Source organism: Diadema antillarum, unplaced genomic scaffold, assembly GCF_040938485.1.
Source record: "Diadema antillarum isolate AM-2024a unplaced genomic scaffold, OU_Dant_1.0 seq00000946_RagTag, whole genome shotgun sequence".
Taxonomy (NCBI): domain Eukaryota; kingdom Metazoa; phylum Echinodermata; class Echinoidea; order Diadematoida; family Diadematidae; genus Diadema; species Diadema antillarum.
Window position 1 is genome coordinate 97,160 of NW_027271795.1, and position 20,845 is coordinate 118,004.

The window sequence follows — 20,845 nt, forward strand, 5'->3', positions numbered from 1 at the left end:
ACACATCACTATGTTTGAACCGATAACAATCGCTTTTCTGCTCTGTTTTTACAAAGAGCACATAAAACACACTATGTCGAATGGCTTACAGTGCAGGTAACGAAATAGAAGAATTACTAAATTATTGTAAGCGTATATTGGATGATATATTTTATTGCAGCGTCTAAAACTAGTCTAACATTATAGTTATTATGTCAACAAACAGTGTAACATTGGATGCCTACATGTAGGTTACCTCCTTAATTAAGCAGGAGACACAAGGGACAGATAAAAAAAGTGTTTTTTTTTTTGGTTTTTTTTGGGGGGGGGGGTGCAAAGGCTACACACAAGGGAGTACAAGTATAGGGAGACTAAATAATTATAATTGGTCCGTATATTTCACTTTCAAAAACAAAATTGAAGGGGAGTTCACCTCAAACTTACATATTTGTGGGATTCAATGAATACCGAAGAAATATAAATACACAATGCTATCATCAGTGAAGATTTGACGGGGAATCTGTTCATCCGTTCAAAAGCTACGAATTTTGAAAATTTAGAATAAGTCATTGAGGGTTATGTTATCCCCACTGTCTTCTGAGAGTTGTGACATGCTCTTTCATTCTGTAAAAGAAAAAAAATGAATATAATTATGTTGAATTCTCTTCATACTTTCTCTACACCATTGTTCTATACTGTGACTTCAGCGATGACAGCCTATGGAGTCACACATGTAAGAGGGGAATGAAACTTAAATATGTGGATTGAGTGGATGCACCAATATTTTACGATTCATAACTTTTCAATGGGATGTCCGACTTTCCTCAAACTGGTTCGATAATATTCCTGCATTCACGGAATTCACACATATTTGGGTAATTTATATATCGCATATTTCGATAACACATAGACTCTTCACTAAGCTCATATCAATAATCTTGCGTATAGCGTGTACTTCAAAGTACCGGTACATTAAAGAGTTGGCATGATAAAGTGAATGATAACAGACTATCATCCGCAGGGATACTATAGTACAATATCAATTTGCTTTCTGATATCTGGTACCGTACCCCATAGAGGCCTACATTCCGCAAGTTTTCGTAATCTCTGATTAATTTAAAACTTCCATTTGGGTTATTCGACACTCTAAAAAAAACCTGAGTCAGAACTGACCCGGAACTGGGTCCTTTGGGGTCATACACCGTTCCGGGTCAAAAATGACTTGGAAGTTGGTCATGAAGACCCCGAATGGGGTCACCCTGACCCAATTCATGACTCTGAATGGGTCATATCTGACCCCATTCCTTGTCATTTCTGACCCGGAACGGTGTATGACCCCAACGGACCCAGTTCCGGGTCAGTTCTGACTCGGATGTTTTAAGAGTGGAGTCATAAGAAAACTGTAGTACATTGTATAACGTAAAAGTTGTGTAATCAATAAAGTCGTTCATGAAAACACTAAATGAAAATAAAAGGCAAAAGAAATATCAATTACTTTGAATAGGCTACCATATTACAATTCTTTCGTGACAGACATGGACAGTTACTTTGAATTATATTACGATTCTTTTGTAACAGACCGTATGGACAGTTACTTTGAATTATATTACAAGTCTTTCGTAACAGACTTATGAACAGTTACTTTGAATTATACATGCATTACAAGTCTTTCGTAACAGACATGGACAGTACTAATAGTAGTCATTTAAACTACACAAACACGTGTTTCATTTCCTGCTTTTTGTAACAAGCTCCAAAATCCTACAGGAACGAACAAAGCTGAGTGCAGGCGATAGCTCTCGTTACGAAACTCTATTGAATGGAACGAGCGCCTTGTCAATGTGCGCGGGAACCCTTTCAACTTGACTTTCTATGCGCGGAAAACCCTTTCAACTTTGACTATTTAAAAACGCAGTGAAGATGAGAAACACCGCCTCATATTCATGGTATAGAAAGATACAAGGTCCATTCATCAGCACAGCACGTGTGGGAGCAGTACTCTTTCGACTTTCGCTTTTCAAGGTGCATTTTTATTTGTCACTTGAATGTTCCCGACATGGTAAAGCCTAAAATGATTAAATAAAGTAATCTATACCTTTTGATTCGATACATAAGAAGCGGTGTGTTTCAAGACAGATCTAAAACACAGAATAGGGCTAAACCATTCTAAGCGTAGGATATCACTTTGGTGTTCTAACATTTTCTCTGACAGGATTTTCTTTTTGGTGGATTCCATCTGAATACGCTTACGGTCATTTGGTTTCTGCTCGTTAGGGAATGGCGGTGATTAATCATACTGATATTTGAAACAATAACGAATGTACAGTCCGGGTGTATAGTCCGCAACCTTCGCTGAATAGTAATGAACCAAGTCCCGTTTTTAGTTTTTGTCGGTTATGTAGTTGTACGATGAAGTACACTCTGTCCTTCAATGGGAGTGGCGATCGAAAGATCAAAATCTGGGCCTCGTCCCTTCTCAACAAAGATTTTGTTATGGATAAATTGTGATCCCAACTATACGTTCTTATGTTATTTGAGTCGCTCAAATGACTAAGGTGTGTACTTTCTGTATTTATAAATGTGTGAATGTTTGCCGATATCTTGAGATACACTGACGAATAGAGGTGTTGTCATTATGCTATCAGTCATTATTCACTATCATGAGTGCCAAGGAACACAACAACAGCAACAAAATTCCATATTGTATATTCGATCTCGCAAACCATGGACATGACTAAAATTAATATATTAATGTATGGAATATACTGAAAGAAAGCACGACTAAACAAATAAACACACAACAAATTTAACACATACAAGCGCTTCGTCAAGCAAAGAATAAACAGTAAATGGCATAACGATATAAAGCAATATGAGTGTGATTTCGGGTAAAAACGCCACTGATGGAACCTGGAGGAGAGTAATTCACTCACTGTTCCCAATACAATTATAGTATCACGGTTTGATTTTGTTTCTTCCGCTGAAGTACTTACCGGTATAGCGGTTTTTGTCATCTGCTTAGTCGAGAAAATCATGCTTTGTGCAGTTTGCCAAAGGGCTGATTGACAGAGACCAATTACTGATAAAGAATGGTTTCGCACGAAACAAGCGAATGTAAAATCAAAAGATCTAGTCAAGTCATATCATGATTACAGCCGATGTTAAAATGATATACATTGTATACGCGCGCGTTGGTGCCTAGAATTCTTTGCTTATAATCGAGTTTCAAAAGCTCGCATGCAAATATCGAGGCTACTGTCACCATCACTGAACACCAGAAACGATAACACAAATTGGAAGGTAATCGAAATGTTCATTTACGCAGGGCTGCACACTAACCCATTTTTTCTACCGGTCCAACCTGTCTCTGTCGGACCGGTAAATGCCCCGTTTTACCATTTTTTGCCGGTCCGAACAGAAAATTTACCGGTCAACAACAACAACCTAAAAAAAACATTAAATGACTTGCAAACTTATTTTCTTGCTTTTTATGGACGTACCCCCCCCCCCATGTACATTTTACAGATTAATCTTTTTTTTTAGACTTGCATTATTTATTGCACAAAAAATAAAAAAAAAGATAGGAAAAAATAGAATGTTTATTTGTGAATTACAGTGTAAAATGATAATGAACAAAATCAGATTGTATCAAATGCGTTTGTGACTTTTTCTAAACATCGGCACACGAACTTGCTGAGTAACCTGCTCTTGGTGGTCAGTTGGATTGCGACGATTTAATGAATTATTTTAGCTGTGATATTTTCTGATGCACGCGCTACAAGGGGTTCTTTTATTTTTCTCCCGATAATCTATTCGCATTTGTGCATGCGTTCTTGAAAGGTACACGACATGCAGGGCCGAATTCGCGATCCTTTTTGCGCCCATTTCCACCTCAAATATTAGCGGGATTGTAACGATTTCATAAATTACTTCGGCTGTAATATTTTCTGATGCAAGCGCCAAAAGAGGTTGAAAATGTGTCCTTTATTTTTTCCCGACAAACTCTTCGAATTTCGTAAGTGCGTTCTTAAAAAGATGCACCACATGGCGGAATTCATGATACTTTTTTCGCCTATTTCTACCTCAAATATCAGCGGGATTGATTACGATTTCATAAATTACTTTGGCTGTAATCTTTTATGATGCACGCGCCAACAGGGGTTGAAAATGTGTCCTTTATTTTTTTCCCAATAAACTCTTCGAATTTCGTAAGTGCGTTCTTACAGATGTTCCACACAGCCGAATTCATGATACTTTTTGCGCCTATTTCTACCTCAAATATCAGCGGAATTGTGGCGATTTCACGTATTACTTCGGATGTAACTTTTTGTGATGCACGCACCGGCAAGAATGGTTGAAAATGCGTTCTTTATTTTTCTCCCCATGATCTCTTCGCATTCCGTACATGCGTTCTACGACACTGCCGAATTCACGATCATTTTTGCGCCTATTTCTACCTCAAATATCAGCGGGATTGCGATGATTTCATGAATAACTTCGGCAGTAATCTTTTATGATAAACGCGCCAAAATGGGTTGAAAATTCGCATTTCGTAATGCGTTCTAAACAGATATACGACACGGCCAAAAATCATGATTCTTTTTGCGCCTATTGTTTCCTCAAACTTCGACGGGATTGCGATGATTTCATGAATTATTATTCGGCCGTAATCTTTATGATGCACGGGCCAAAAGGGGTCGAAAATGTGTCCTGTATTTTTCTCCCAATAATCTCTTCGCATTTCGTACATGCGTATACGACACGGCCGAATTCACGATCCTTTTATCGCCTATTTCTACATTAAATATCAGACGAATTGTGGCAATTTCATGAATTACTTCAGATGTAATCTTTTGTGATGCACGCACCAGCTAGAATGGTTGAAAATGCGTTCTTTATTTTTCTCCCCATAATCTCTTTCCATTCCGTACATGCGTTCTTGAAAGGTATACGACATGGCCGAATCCACGATCCTTTTTGCGCCTACTACCTCAAATATCAGCGGGATTGCGATGAGTTCATGTATGACTTCGGATGCAATCTTTTATGATACACGCGCCAAAAGGGGTTGAAAATGTGTCCTTTATTTTTCCCCGATAAACTCTTCGCATTTTCTAAATGCGTTCTTAAAAGATACACGACACGGCCAAAAATCATGATTCTTTTGCGCCTATCGTTTCCTCAAACTTCAACGGGATTGAGATGATTTTTTGAATTATCACTCGGCTCTATAATCTTTATGATGCACGGGCCAAAAGGGGTTGAAAATGTGTGCTGCATTTTTCACCCAATAATCACTTCGCATTGCATACATGCCTATACGTCACGGCCGAATTCACGGTCCTTTTAGCGCCTATTTCTACATCAAATATCAGCGGGATTGCGATATGTCATTAATTATTTCGGCTGTAATCTTTTGTGGTACATTCACCAGAAGGGTTGAAAATGCGTTCTTTATTTTTCTCCCGATAATTTCTTCGTATTTGGCGTTTTCAAAATTATACATTGCATGCAGGGCCAAATTCGATATTCTTTTTGCGCTTATTATTGTTTACTCAAATTCCAACGGGATTGCGCAATTTTCATGAATTACTATGCAAGCGCCAAAAGGGGTGAAAATGTGTCCTTTATTTTTCTCCCGCTAATCTTTTCCCATTTCGTACAGGCGTTCTTATCTATAAGGTATACGACATGGCCGAATTCACGATCCTTTTTGCGCCTATATTTCTACCTCAAATATCAGCGGGATTGTAACGATTTCATAAATTACTTCGGCTGTAATATTTTCTGATGCAAGCGCCAAAAGAGGTTGAAAATGTGTCCTTTATTTTTTCCCGATAATCTCGTCGCATTTGTGTATGCGTTTTTGATAACCAAGACGGCATGCAGGACTGAATTCAAGATCCTTTTTTTTTTTGCGCCTATTATTTCCTCAAATTTCAACGGGATTGCGTTGATTTCATGAATTGTTATTCGGCCGTAATCGTTTATGATGCATTCACCAAAATGTGTCCTTTATTTTTCTTTTTCTCCTCTATAATCTCTTCGCATTTCGTACATAATCTTTTGGAAGATACGACGCGGCTGGTCGAATTCATGATCCTTTTTGGGACGATTTCTACCTGAAGTATGTAAGCGGGACTGCCATGATTTCATGATTTTTTTTTCTCCCTAGTATTATCTTTCTCATTTTGTGCATGCGTTCTTAAAAAGTACACGGAAGGGCCGATTTCGTGATCCTTTTTGCGCCTATCTTCGTTATGAGAACATTCTGAGCGAATGAAAATATTAATTTGTGAAATGACTGCTCAAAATGAAAATAAACGCAATCAGATCCATTTACTGTATCGCTGAATATCGAGTGTGTTTTTACTTTTTCTAAAAGTCTACACAAGTAAATTAGTTCTAACATACTAGTAACTGCCACGCTGCTGCGAAGCCGGGATCGGATCGATCTTGCGTTAAAAAATCATGAGTAAAATGACCAGAAATTCATGCGCTTCTTTCAATGCTTCTTGTCTGGCATGACCGCCGATCGCAAGCAAACGAGAAGCAGTTACACTGTACATGCTTTGCATCGTTTGCTTTGCATGTATTGCATTGCATGGCAGTGCGTGAGCAGCGCCAAATGCGCAAGCGAGCGCGAATGTAACTGTGCAAATTGCACCGGTATACACATAAACGAAAACTTGCGTAAAATTTGTTGAACAGTGCGATATCTTGCACTTGTTTCTCCCTGATCGGGGCTGCTTTTCCTTTCTACTGACTCCACCAATGCTTTTTTTTACTGGTCATGTCGGACCGGTAACTTGTGGATTTCCTGAAAAGTTACCGGTCCGACAGTGATTTTTACCGGTCTTTGACCGTCGGACCGGCGCCAGTGTGCAGCCCTGATTTACGGTTTATTAGGCTGATAGATTACATGTTCCTGATGATAAAGACAAACACTGTTGGCAGTATTATCATGAGATTTCAACGTGCTATGTGCGTTTGATGTCGGCAATGCACACATTATGTGGCAATCATACACATAATTGATTTATCTGTTTGGACTAGAGGGTCGAAAGACAGATATGATCGTCATCTTCATTAATGAATGTTCTTTTACTTTTTTTTCAAATAATAATCTTCGAAAATTGAACACATGAGCAGAACAAGAAGTTTAAAGCCTTTTTTCACATCTTATAAAACATACAATAGCAAAAATACAACAATATCGATATTTGAATATGAAAGGAATGCAAAATATCTCAAAACTTATCAATTTGCCTTGAAAACGACCTTAACTGATAAGTCGTAGCCAATTCACACTGTCGTCTAACGGGTTTCTAACAAAACGAGCGATTGACGAGCGCATATAATACTTCGCGACTCCTGATTTCGTGGAGAAGTTTTCCTGTGTGATCGCACCTCGCGATCGTTGACGTTGGGGTTGACCGTAATTGTCAAGTAAGGAATGGCCATTGAGGCGTAGGTGCCTATAAGTCTGGAAAAAAAAAAAACCCTCCCAGGTAACCGTGCTAACTATGCCCGAGCTTTATCCCCATTAGTCCTTAATCAAAAAGACAATAATGATAAAGACAGCAAAATCCGATCTTTCCAACTGGTATAAAATCGGAATCTTGATGCATTCCCGTACAACATATAATAACAACATGTGACCCTTTTTTACAGTAACACACCTGATACGGTTGTTATTATCTACGAATATTTTAAATACACTATTTTTTTTCCATCTCGAGATCTAGATTTTAAAAAACAAACATTCAAAATGTTTGGCACTTATTTGTAGAGATTGCAGCTCTCTCTAAGGTTTGATTATCTGAAAAGAAAAAGAATACTTCAGACAATGCAAAAATCAATACGATATCAATATCAATATCAATAAGGCAATCACGCCTTATAGCTCTTACAAATGGTTATACCTTTAAACTTCTCGACATATACGACAGGACATTCATCTTTCTAGAATGATATCCTCGCGTAATCTCATAGTGGATCTATATTTTTATAAAGCTGTATTCTATGGGTTATCATTCTGTTTTAGCCTTTTATTTTCATTTCCATGCTAGATTGTCGTCCTTTATCAGACACGTGCCGTACAGAAATACAAACTTTTTATATTTTCCTGTAATCAATTCTGAAAATCAGTACCCGTTGATTTCACTAATTCCACTTATTATCAAGACGCAAGTTCCTTTAAAGTCTTTTAAAACGGACGTGGATACTTCATTCAACGTACACGTTGGGGATATAGGCCGTTTCCGTTCCAAAGAGTCACATCTTACCATGAAGTTATAATAGTCTGATAATTCCCTAATAACTCCTTTATCCAACTAACAATACATACTCCAAACGTCCGTACTCCAAACTTCCATGAATGGAATGGGAGTTTTGTTGGCGTGTGCGCGGCAACCTTTTCAACTTCACTTTCATCATGAGTAGCCAATCAGAAAGCGCCGTCTTAAAGTCCCGCATTCTATTCATTAGTATAGAAAGGTACATCAACCTATGCGGGAGCGGGTCCCATTCAACCTTCACTTTCATCATGGCCAGCCAATCAGAGCGCGCTCTTAGCCGTTACTGATGTTCCCGACATGTCAACGCTGCGAAGTGGAGCTTGGTAATAATGGTGAACTTTTACTCCATTGAACTACACTTCTAAGTGATTATTCAACAGTCTACCCCCTGACTAGATTCACGGGAAATGGCATCTGTTGTGAACAATTATTGACAACGTTGTTTGAATTAAAGAAATTTAAAGAAAATAACAGAACGGAGAGAACTAATGACGTATAATAGAAAACCAAGTATAAACTCAGCTCTTTAATTTAAGGGTTGAAACACACCATGTGATGAGTAATTATCGTAAACGTAGACATCACTGTGAAGCACTCACGGTCGATTTTCTCCTACAGGTTTTTAAGATCGCAACCTAAACACGCGCTCGTTAATGCAACTTGCAACTTATGTATATAGTAAAGTGATATATCACATTGCCGATAACATAAACAATAACTTAAGTACTGCACTCCCATGCACGTGCAAAATTCTGTTCTAAGGCATTTCCACTCGGTCAGCTCACCATGAAAATATTGTCGTCTTCATTTGTAATTCGGGTTGCGAAGGAATAGCAAACATCTGAACACCCCCCCCCACCCGTCTTTTCATCAAATGAACGACAGAAATGTTCATATGATTTATTTCATGCCACTATGCCGTATACAGCTGTGTGTATATTCTGTATGTTGATGGAGTGTAAGGCGGTACCAATCTATTCACACACGCACTATTCGACTATTCTGGAGGCGTTGGTCGGTGTCTTTCCAAGCATGTTCCACTTTATTGGCAATGCCAAGATTGACATACAAACACATTTTGAAATTAGTATGTCGCACGTTCGAACGCGCCATCACGAAATACAAAAAAAAAAAAAAAATCATAAAGAAGAAGGAAAAAAAAGACAACAGCGGGTGTAGGCGAATAAACAAGAACACAAAATAACAAGAGTACTCAAACGCCCGGCTGCATAAAAAAGATAAAGGGAATGAATGCAATAATAAACATCGATGAGATAAGTTCATACGATTAGCAGTGATAAAGGTGAAGAAACGAGCGATCGAGGTAGTAATACCACTTGCGATACCAGGGTTGGATTCCCCAATCCCCGTTCCCGCTACAATAATCAATGGGTATTGTCATCTGCGAAGTCAAAAACTCGCGCTTTGTCTACTAAGGAGCTGATCCTCAGAGTGGCGTTGATACAGAAACAGTTTAAAGCACGTTACATGAAGCCTGTTCTAGCGGGACACAGGAAAGGATCGAGTTACACGTTCATATACTGATCAATCGTGCTTAAATGTATTCACACACCATTGTCGAGAAATTGATGCTGCGAATTAGTGTTAGTAATAGACCGGCGTAGTAGAATACATTGTATTCAAACTTTATTCATGCCTTTGTAATAAAGATTGTTACTTGTAACCCGAAAGCTTACTCGGGGCTTGCACCAACCAATCCATATTAGTGTTTTAAGTGCATTCCAAATATAGAACTTTATTGATGTGTACAGGTGTATTTAATCTCTTGTTGATTGGCAGGTCCCTAGATCAAAATATCATTAATCTTTATTTCCAATACACTGGTAAATTGCCCTATAGTGTACATTGAAATATGGAGGATACTAACACTAAATATTGCATAAATAATGTCTTAAAATATCGAGGGAACGAAGTGTTCTTTCATTGTACATTAAGCTTGCTGACTGTACACTGATTCAATTCAATGCAATTCAATTCAATTCAAACTTTATTTCATTTTTCGAAAAGAACACAAACACTGATGTAGATAACAGCATCACGGTTCAAACGCGTTAAATATCCCTGAATGTATTAAAAGTGTAGCGTTTTATCTGTGTTCTAATAAACTGAAATACTATAAGAACATACAAAACAAAGAAGAACTAGAGAAAAAAAAATCGAAATCATGCGTGCATCATCACGTGACACAAGTAAGTGTGAATACGGGAAGATTTCGTTGTTTTTTTGTGTATGTGTTTGTTTGTTTGTGTGTGTGTGTGTGTGTGTGTGTGTGTGTTTACAGAAATCTCATACCTGCCAACATTTTAAGATGAAATATCTTACTCGTGGATTGCAAAAATCTTATTTTATATGCAAACTGAAGATAAAAATTTCACTTTCAGTCAAATCTTCAGGAAATACACGTGAAAGGTATATCTAAATTTTTTTTTAAATCATATTTCTCTGACAGAAAATCTGATTTTGCTATTTTTGATGTAAAAAAAATCTTACTGAATCTGATAAAATCTTATTAGTTGGCAAGTATGAAATCTATATTCATTTGCGCTGTTGATTGTTTTCTCTCGCTTTTTACGTTAGTTGATTTGACTTTCTAGAGATGCTTAAGATGTCATCTATATTATGATGGATGTTTGCAAAAGTACCTCCGATAAATACGTCAGAATAAAAACAATTGACTAGAGGCAGAGGTTTATTTCGAAAATAAAACGACCACTTGAAATAAGGAAACCCTAATCATCAAAGATCGAGTTTCATCGGGTAGCCCATTCACTCTGTATGTCTAATGGGATTCTACTAACAGAACGATAGACGGTCGCACAATACTTCTCAACTTCACAACGTGGCAAAGTTTTCCCCTGTGATCGCGTCTCATTATCGCCAGAGTTAATCATAATTGTTAAGTTAGGAATGACCTTTACGGTTTTTCAGTGTGGGGTCAATACTACACCTACATGGTATATATGCCCGAGATTTATCCCCGTCAGTCCTGAATCAGGAGGACATTACGAAAAAGACAGTTAAATCCGGATTTCTATACTGGTTTAAGAAATCGGAAAATATATTCTTTGCAGCTGGAAATGACAGCATGCTACCCCTGTTAACATCCACACGCTTGTTACGATTGATATTTTTCTAAGTATACTTTGAGTACATTATATATTAAATACCGAACCATTGGTTGTTTTTTTTCCTCGGGATCTAAAAACAGACAGAAATTCACAATTTATGGCACTTATCTGCAGATATTGCAGTTCTTTCTGGGCTTTGATCATTTGAAGAAAAAAAAATCCAGACAATGTCGAAATAAACACTCACATGATTCCAAATAACGTCTTCCATAACTTTTGAAAATGATACGCGCACTTTTAAACATACGATCGACTAGACATATTTATCGGGATCTAAAAACAGACAGATATTCACAATTTATGGCACTTATCTGCAGATATTGCAGTTCTTTCTCGGCTTTGATCATTTGAAGAAAAAAAATCCAGACAATGTCGAAATAAACACTCACATGATTCCAAATAACGTCTTCCATAACTTTTGAAAATGATACGCGCACTTTTAAACATACGATCGACTAGACATATTTATCGGGATCTAAAAACAGACAGATATTCACAATTTATGGCACTTATCTGCAGATATTGCAGTTCTTTCTCGGCTTTGATCATTTGAAGAAAAAAAATCCAGACAATGTCGAAATAAACACTCACATGATTCCAAATAACGTCTTCCATAACTTTTGAAAATGATACGCGCACTTTTAAACATACGATCGACTAGACACATTCATTTTCTCAGAATAATATCCTAGCGTAAACTACTGGTTTCAAATTTGGACAATGCTATATGATATGGATTATTTATCATTCTGTCTACGTCTTTGACATTTATCTTTGTTTCTTTTGTCTTAATAGTGTTATACGGTCTAAACTTTTCATCGCATTTTCCGTAAAGATATACGAACTTTTATATCTTGTTTCCCTGTAATCAATTCTGCAAGAAATAGATCTGTGGTAGACTTCATTCGGCTTATTATCAGAATGCAAAGTGTGCCTTTGTAATCTTTCGTAGAGAACGTGTGGATTTTTTCTTCCCCAAGTCCGGTTTCTGTTCAAAAGAATCGCGTCTTACCAAGGATTTATGATATAATGGTGCGTGATAACTCCTTGATAGCCCTATGATCTAACTAGCAATGCATTCTTCAAACATCATCTGCCCAAACTTTCATGAATACAACGATTGTCTTGTTGGAAAGAGCGCGGGAACCTATTCAACTTCACTTTCATCATGAGTAGCCAATCAGAAAGCGCCGTCTTGAAGTTTCGCATTCTATTCATAAAATAGGAAGGCACATCAACCTACGCGGGAGGCGGTTCCTATTCAACCCTCACTTTCATCATGGCCAACCAATCAGAGCGCGCTCTTATTCGTCAGTGATGTTGCCGCCATATCAATGCCGTGAAGTGGAGTATGCAATGACGGTAAATGAAGTGGCTACTCCACTAAACTATATACTAGTACCATTAAGTGATTATTTCAAGTCTACCATTTGACTAGATTCGCATGAAATGGCATTTAAGTTATGAACAGTTATCGATAACGTTGTTTTTTTTAAAGATGAAAAGAAAATAGCGGAACTGAGAGAAACCATAACATAGAGAACTTAGTGTAAACCTTAGATCTTTTGTATAGGGTAGGAACACAGAATGTGATAAAATTATCCTAAACGTAGACAGGTTTTTAAGCTTAACACATAACCAGATCTAGCGAACGAAATTATATATCACATTATTGATGACATACTGGTAAACAATAATTAGATGTACCGCACACTCTCATCGATACAATACATACAGATCATTGTGCCCATTTCTAAACTATCAGATATTTGGGTAGGGGAGGAATGGCACACATCTGAATACCTATCTCAGGTCTTTTCAGGAAATAAAAGACATAATAGTTGATATAGTTCATTTCATATCACTATATGTTGTATTGGTGTACAACGGGGGTGGAGCGGTTCCACACTGTTAGATTCTGAAGGCGTTGGTTCATGTCTTGTCAAGCATGGTCCACTTTATTGGAAATGCCAAGATAGCAAATTACATAAAATACTGAAACTCTAAATACGTTTGAACGCTCAATCACGATGTAGGGGTAAATGTGGAAAGTAAATAGCAAACAAACATCTAGAAAACACACACACACACACACACACACACACAAACCATGAGTATACGAATAAACACAAACACGGAACAACGAGAAATAACTATGGGAATGAATAAATTGATATACATCGATGGGATGACCAGTTAATACAATTAGGACTGAATAGATGTATCAAACAAGTGTGTGTTCGAGGTAGTTAACCGTTTCCGATACCAGGGTTGGATTCCCCAATCCCCGTTCCCGCTACAATAGTTGACGGGTATTGTCATCTGCGCAGTCAGAAACTCGCGCTTTGTCTGTCGAGGAGCTAGTCATCAGAGTGGCGTTGATACAGAAACAGTTTAAAGCACGTTACATGAATAGAAGCCTATTCTAGCAGGACACGGGAATGGGATGAAATTACACATTCATCTCGTGTTGGCAGGTGCTAAGATGAAAATATCAATCAATTTAAATACATTGCCATATTCCACGCAAATAAGGGAGGTGCTGTGACTTTATACTATATAACTAATGCGACATTGACCTAACTAGGGATGAAATATTTTCTCACAGTTCATTGGCCTTGTATGCTGTTGGTAACGCATTACAAATCAAACGCGCTACAAACGATGTAATAATCCCCGAAATGTTATAGCATAAGTTCTATTTTTTTTTGTCTAGTAAAGTGAAATATGTAGGCCCTACCAACAACAAAACTGGTTTTCGACCCAGACGGGTAGAAGCAAACTAACACGCAAATAAACACACACACACACACACACACACAAAAAAAAAAAAAAACCAGAGGTAAAAAGAACACTAACTAGAAGAAAAAAAGATCGAAAGAATGTTGCGTGCGTCACGTAACACAAATCAATAATATGAATACGGGGATATTCCCCCCCCCCCAGTAATCTAGTAATTTGGGCTGGTAATTTCTTTTCTTTCACGCTACGTAAGTTGATTTGAATTTCTTGCGATGTTTGCGATGTCATGTATGTATGATGTTTGCAAATATTTCTCCGATAGATATGTCTGAATCAAAACATCGTGAAGTGACTAGAATCAGAGATTTATTTCACTCACAAAATGACCACTTACAACACGAAGAGTCTGATTATCACTGAAATGACAAATCGCATTCTGATATATCAATTCTGGACATTTCTGTATATTGTTCTTATGCAAAGAACGATTATTATCACGACTTTAAGTGACCCACTGACTTTTATGCACAACGGTATTCTAACAAGAAAAGCGGTTGAGGGTAGCATAATACTTCTTGACTTTTGATTTCCCCTCATGTTCGTGTCTCGCTATCGCTATTGTATGGTCACGAATTAGCTTTGTGGTGCATTCTAGAGATTGGCTTTCTACGTCTTTAATTCAGATGACACTATTGACAGCTTTATAGGCTGATATAAACAATCACAAATTGCATCGATTACAGCTCTTGAAAAGCATTTCTTTGTTTCTTTGTTTCTTTGTTTCTTTCTTCCTTTCTTTCTTTCTTTTTTTCTTTTCCGAAGACTATACAGTTAGTACACTCGCAGAACACCACAGCACAGCGATATGAATATATTCATTGTATACGGACTCGGGGACACGGTATTTTACGTTTGGAGTTTTCTTTTAAGCAAACAAACACAATTATAGTAATGACAATGATAAGACAAACTGATCAATCTTTAGTGATCTGGATCTACCTTCCGAGTCGGTAAAGCGGAGGACGGTAGCGTTCGCATGTTAGTATTTGGGATACAGCAAGTAACGACCTGTAGTATAATTGGTTTCATGGGACACTGCTTTTTTTGTTCCATTTTAAGTTCCGACTTTAAAATGGCAATTTTTCATCCCTTCGTCGCTTTCTAATCACCACGGAAAGAGAGATAACGGAAAAAAAAAATACGTGACGCAAAAGTAGTTTCGCTGATGAAACGCACGCAGGGAGCAGTTCGCTAGTAATAACAGCACTACATCAAGACAGTTGCTTTTTTGCAAGTAAGCATAATGTGTTTGTAAGTTCCGTACGCGTTTAAAACGACAGTAATATTACTGATAGCGAGAATCTTTCATCATTTCTGATTAATCTTGACTGAAGGAATCACTTCATAAATCTACTTCGCGAGTTAACGGTGGCTTGATATCAACAATATTACAATCTCCCGCTGGCACCCGCTGAAGTCTTGATAGCTTGTCAATCAAAACGTGACAGCTGACATACGCCCGAAGGAGGGGCTGAAATCACAGCTATTGTTTAGCGAGGTACGGAGAGAGTCATCACCTATTGTACTCTTGCCGAGATCCGCGCTTTTGTTTCGCTGGTGACGCGGCGGTGAGCTTCACACGCCGCTCGCGAAGATAGTCAGCGAGGCGGTCTCACGCCTTTAATCAGCGTTGACCAATCAGCGTTGCCCGCCGCAGTCACACTCCACCAATCACGGCCCGCGCTTTGATCCGCCGGCGCGCTCGACAAAACTTAACGTAGAACTTCAGGTTTTCCCAAATTCGTTAAATACCGCTGCTCTTTCTCCCCGTTCTCATAACTTTATCCGCTCTTCGCTCGACTCTGATCACATTGCTCTCCAATTATTCGTCACTCTCAACTGCGTCTCCTTTATCGTCCATAATCGTCTTCGCTGCCTGTACTCCTTATCATCAGATCTGTCCAATTCTACCCTTCCTCGCTTTCCATTTACGACAGTTCTAAGAAGATTCTGATAAGAAGAAGATGGCCGCTGCTGCTTCACGTTTCGTCTCCGTCCTGATGTGCTCCGGTCAGAAGTCGGGGAAGGTCTGCGTGGTGCCCGAATGCGACCTCGTTCATCGCGCCGCTGAGCTGCGACTCGGAACCCACGTCCTGATCCAGCCCCACGACGGCAGCAAGAGACGCAAGGCGATCGTCGTACTCATTAATCGTAAGATGAAACTTCCTCTCTGTCTCTCCCTCTTTCACTCGCTCACTCTGTCCGTCTGTCTGTCGGTCCTCTATCTATCTATTTATTTATCTATCTATCACTGGAAACTTGATTCAGAAATGAAACATTTATCAAGCAACATGTAAATGGAATATACAGAAAAAAAAATTACAGCCGAGTGTCTTCTGCATCAAAGTTATTTATTGATTTCTTCTGCATTCTTGCTTAATGATACAATGTATTATCTTTACCCAAAAGAAAATATTCGCTTTAGGAATAGTAACATTTCATGATGCTAGAGCACAACTTCAGCAAAAAGAAAAAAAAATTGTATTTCGCTAAAATGATGTCATGTTACTGCATAATCATGCTTATGATTTCATTTTCTCATCTCTCCCTTTCTTCTGCTTATCTTACAGCTGGTCTGCCCCTCCCTGAGTCCCCTGTTCCCGCTCCCACCCAGCGACAGACCACCAAGCGCTCCATCGACCAGCTGGGTCACCTCCACGACGCACCAGCAGCGGCAGCAGCACTACCAGCGAAGCGCTTCAAGCCCGGTCCGTCCCTGCCTGTCACCCTGCCCGGTGCCGCCCCCTCTCCTCTCCACGAGCCGGCCTTCGTGCGGTACGACAGCCGTGGCAACGCCAGCACCAGCTTCCTTCGCGCCGGAGACCAGCTGCTGCCCTCGCCGCGTCCCCCGCTCCGCCGCCGGCTCTCCTTCACTCGTGTCCCCTCGCTGCGGAACATCGACTCGCCACTAGACCTTGCGGAGCTCGAGGACTTCGTCTCTCCCGACACGGCATCTCAGGGCATCGACCGCGAGCTCGCCGCCTCTCTCTCGCAAGCTGATGATGCAACGACGCTGCCATCGGTGTACCCCGACGCTCGTCCCGTTCGGCCGGCACAGTTCTCCCGACAGCTGGTAGCCACCGACTCCAGCGCCACGGCAACGCTCTCACCTAGTGACTCCGTTCGCTACAAGCTCGTCCGCAGCAGCCGCCACCTCATCCAGTCTCCTCGTATGCCGTGATGCTCAGGTATAACTCTGGACACTATTCACTATCATCCATCTCCTTGTATGTTGATATACGACTCTGGACACTTGTTACTATCACCAGTCTCTTCCTTTGCTGATATATGACTGTGGACATACAGCAGGATGTGCCTGGACTCGTCTCGGAACTCTAGATGGAGCTCTTACTATGAACTTTCTGGACATTGTATCTATATTGTACATTTGACTTTATCATACATATGACTTGTATTACTATTTGTAACATTGAAGCAGCTGTGCCTACACTCATGTCTTGTCATACTTGTAGTTGATGTACATACAAGGTTTTCTTATCATCTTGAATTTTTCAGTATGATATCCATGCAGCTATGTAATTCTTGCCAATTTTGTACATATTATTTTGTAAATATCATATGAACTGAATGTATATAGTGACTGTTTTCATTACTTAAATAAAGAAAATGAACATCAATGTCAGAAATTGAAATTTTCTGTTATTTTCTTCTAAGGTTTGCATCAATGTTTGTGTGTCTGTGTGAGTGTCTGTAACTTTGAGTCTAACTTTGAGGTTAGATATTTGAGTAAATATATATATATATATATATATATATTTACTCTAATATCTAACTTCTATTTATATTTATCAATTCTCAATGTCAATTCTCCATATATATTTATACATATGGAGAATTTAGTCCATGTGTTGGTTCCAGTACACAAAAGTTGAAATGAACATATATTAATGCATTATTTGCATCCTAAAGCTTTTAATGGTTGTATCAAATTTTCAACAAAGTTGAAAATTTGGTGCAATGATTAAAAGTTGTTGAACGCTTATGATGCATTGTAATCTCTTCCTTTCATCTTTTATACATAGATATAGGATATATTATACAGCAATATGACAAGAGGATCATTAGTTTATCTGTATAAAGTTGAGCATACAGTATATGATACATAACTACACACAGACACTCACACACATAAACATACATGTGTACACACAGCTTTACACAGTTCTATTCACCCTTCTCTCCCTTTCTTGCTATCTATCCATTTATTCATGTCTTTCTATCTCTCTTTTTTTTCTCTCACTCTATATAATATAAACACACACAAGGCTCAGCACCAACATATATGTATATATATATATATATATATATATATATATATATATACATATATATATGTAGACAGAGATATATAGATAGATAGATATAGACATATTATAGCAGCAGGCAGCTCAAACTCTAGTGTGATTCTTCTGTTGGTATACTACATATATTTATATCAGTATATATCACAAAGACAAGCGCAAACGATCAAAGAAAACATCCATTCTTCACCACATCAGAAATTATCTTCTTTTTTTTTACTGTTCTGAATGTCTTTAGTTTCATTAATAACATGAACACAACATGAAGAAAATGATGCAGCAGCAAGCAGGTCTTTTCAAAAACGTAGAGCACACAGAAAACACATACCTCACACGGAAATATGCACTCATTCGGACACTCACCACAGTCTCCGCATGGATCTTGTCGTGCATTCCGGCAGATTTATTTCTGGCTCGGAGGTCATCGATCAGCGACCTCTTCTGACTCACATCCCTGTCTAGGTGTTGGATTCTAAGATACAAGAATTAACGCAAAGTTTCCTCTTTACCCAAAATTTGATGGATCTACATAGGTAGAGATTCTTACGCAACAAAACCTCGGCATACATATACATATGTCCTGTGGTCTAGGGAGAGTGGTTCATAAATATCAAATACAAATTATCTTCAAAAGTTGTTTATATCCGTACCTAAATTAAAGTGATGGAAAATTTGTCAACATAGGAATGTGTTCCATTGAGGTTTAAAGGTTTGTAACTTTTGTTTCCTGTGACCATTCAATACTATGAGTCTATAACAACACCACAAACAAGCATTTATCTCACAATAAATAGAATCCGAAAAAAATTCGTTGCAATGCTGTAAATATGTCAGTCATGGACACAAGTGAAATTAGATAAACAATGACTGACTGATGGCACTGATTTAGAAAAAAAATATATACTGACAAAACAGGTATGAAAGAAATTAACACTGGCAGGCAGCTCTGAAAATTACAAGGCAGCATAAGTAATATTACTACTGCTACTTCTACTACTACTAATGATAATAACAACAACGTCATGATAACAATGTTTGATAATGCTATGTGCTGTACATTTCATTTTTACATTTTTATTACTGAATTAGTTTTCTTGTCAAGATAAACCTATTGCTGCTCAGCCACAAATAGTCAGCACAATAATCAAGAATTTTGTCTAAAAAAATCTTGTGTTTTCATGACTATTTCCTACTATTTCTTTCATAGTTATTTACTTGCCTGCTTTCGAGTGACTTGATAGTTTCCCGTTGATCATCCGCTTGGGACTTCAAGGCTTTTATCGTGCTCCCTTGACGGACTATTTCACTCGCCTGGGACTGGAAGATCATAATGATGCAGCAAATATAATAATAATAATAATAACAATGACAACAATGATAATAATAATAATAATGACAACAATAATAATAAGAAGAAGAACAACAACAGCAATAATAAGATATGAAACAAATTATATGCTTATCTCGAAAAAGAAATTTCACTCAATTTCATGTGAGAGAAACATACTTATAATAATAATGATAATGAAGAAAATCCTAATGAAATATAAATTTGAGTGTGAAATAATTGTCACCATCAAAAATAATGGCATTTTTTATCTATAGAGAGACTGAAAATAAATATATTTTGGGCATCTGACGGTCCAAATCAATGTCTCTATGGAATCATTGTTGAAATAATATCTTCACTTATCATGTGACATCTTTGTTAAAGACCATTCACTGTGAAAGTATTTACGAAACTTCCAAACACTTTTGGGCACTTTATATTCCTGTAAGTTAAACTGCATTTTCAAGCCCGCCAATACTCTGGGTAATCAATGGAGACTCAAGCAAGAAAGGGCAAATAGGAAGAAGATAGAGTTGTCATACTTTGAGCCGTGCTTCTGAGCTTCGCCAGTCCACATCAGTGTGTCTCTCCGTCTGCTTTTGGACAAGATCTTCGTTTTCGGCCAGGAGCAGATCTTTTTGCTTCTTGGCATCTTCCAAATCACTTGTCAACCTCTGTAATTTCAAAAAGGGCACAAACAAAAAAAGGAGCTCTCAGCGATCGATGAGAGGTCTCACTTGTTGTCAAAGTAGATGGTTATTACGGAGAGTAAATTCATACACACAAAAAAAAGTCTGCCTTGAAATCAGACAATAAAAGAGGGCTCAACACTATAACATATGATAGCGACCGTAAGAGTGACACAAAATGGCTGAAGCGGATATCCTGTGAGTAAACACAAAATTTGCTCTACTGCACACATTCTTCGCATAAATTACGGTGTCTTTAAATAGACAAACAAAC

The 20,845-nt window shown here is 38.2% G+C and overlaps 1 protein-coding gene across 1 annotated transcript in view; it reads right to left on the reverse strand.

The window, feature by feature from the left end:
- Positions 1-20,845, reverse strand: part of LOC139741685 (uncharacterized) — a 59,009-nt gene that overhangs the window by 11,633 nt on the left and 26,531 nt on the right. The window contains exons 27-29 of the mRNA XM_071652266.1: positions 20,425-20,556; positions 19,772-19,869; positions 18,916-19,024 (exon numbers count right to left, since the gene is read on the reverse strand). Coding sequence (XP_071508367.1) covers positions 18,916-19,024; positions 19,772-19,869; positions 20,425-20,556 — 339 coding nt within the window. The remainder of the gene's footprint in view (positions 1-18,915; positions 19,025-19,771; positions 19,870-20,424; positions 20,557-20,845) is intronic.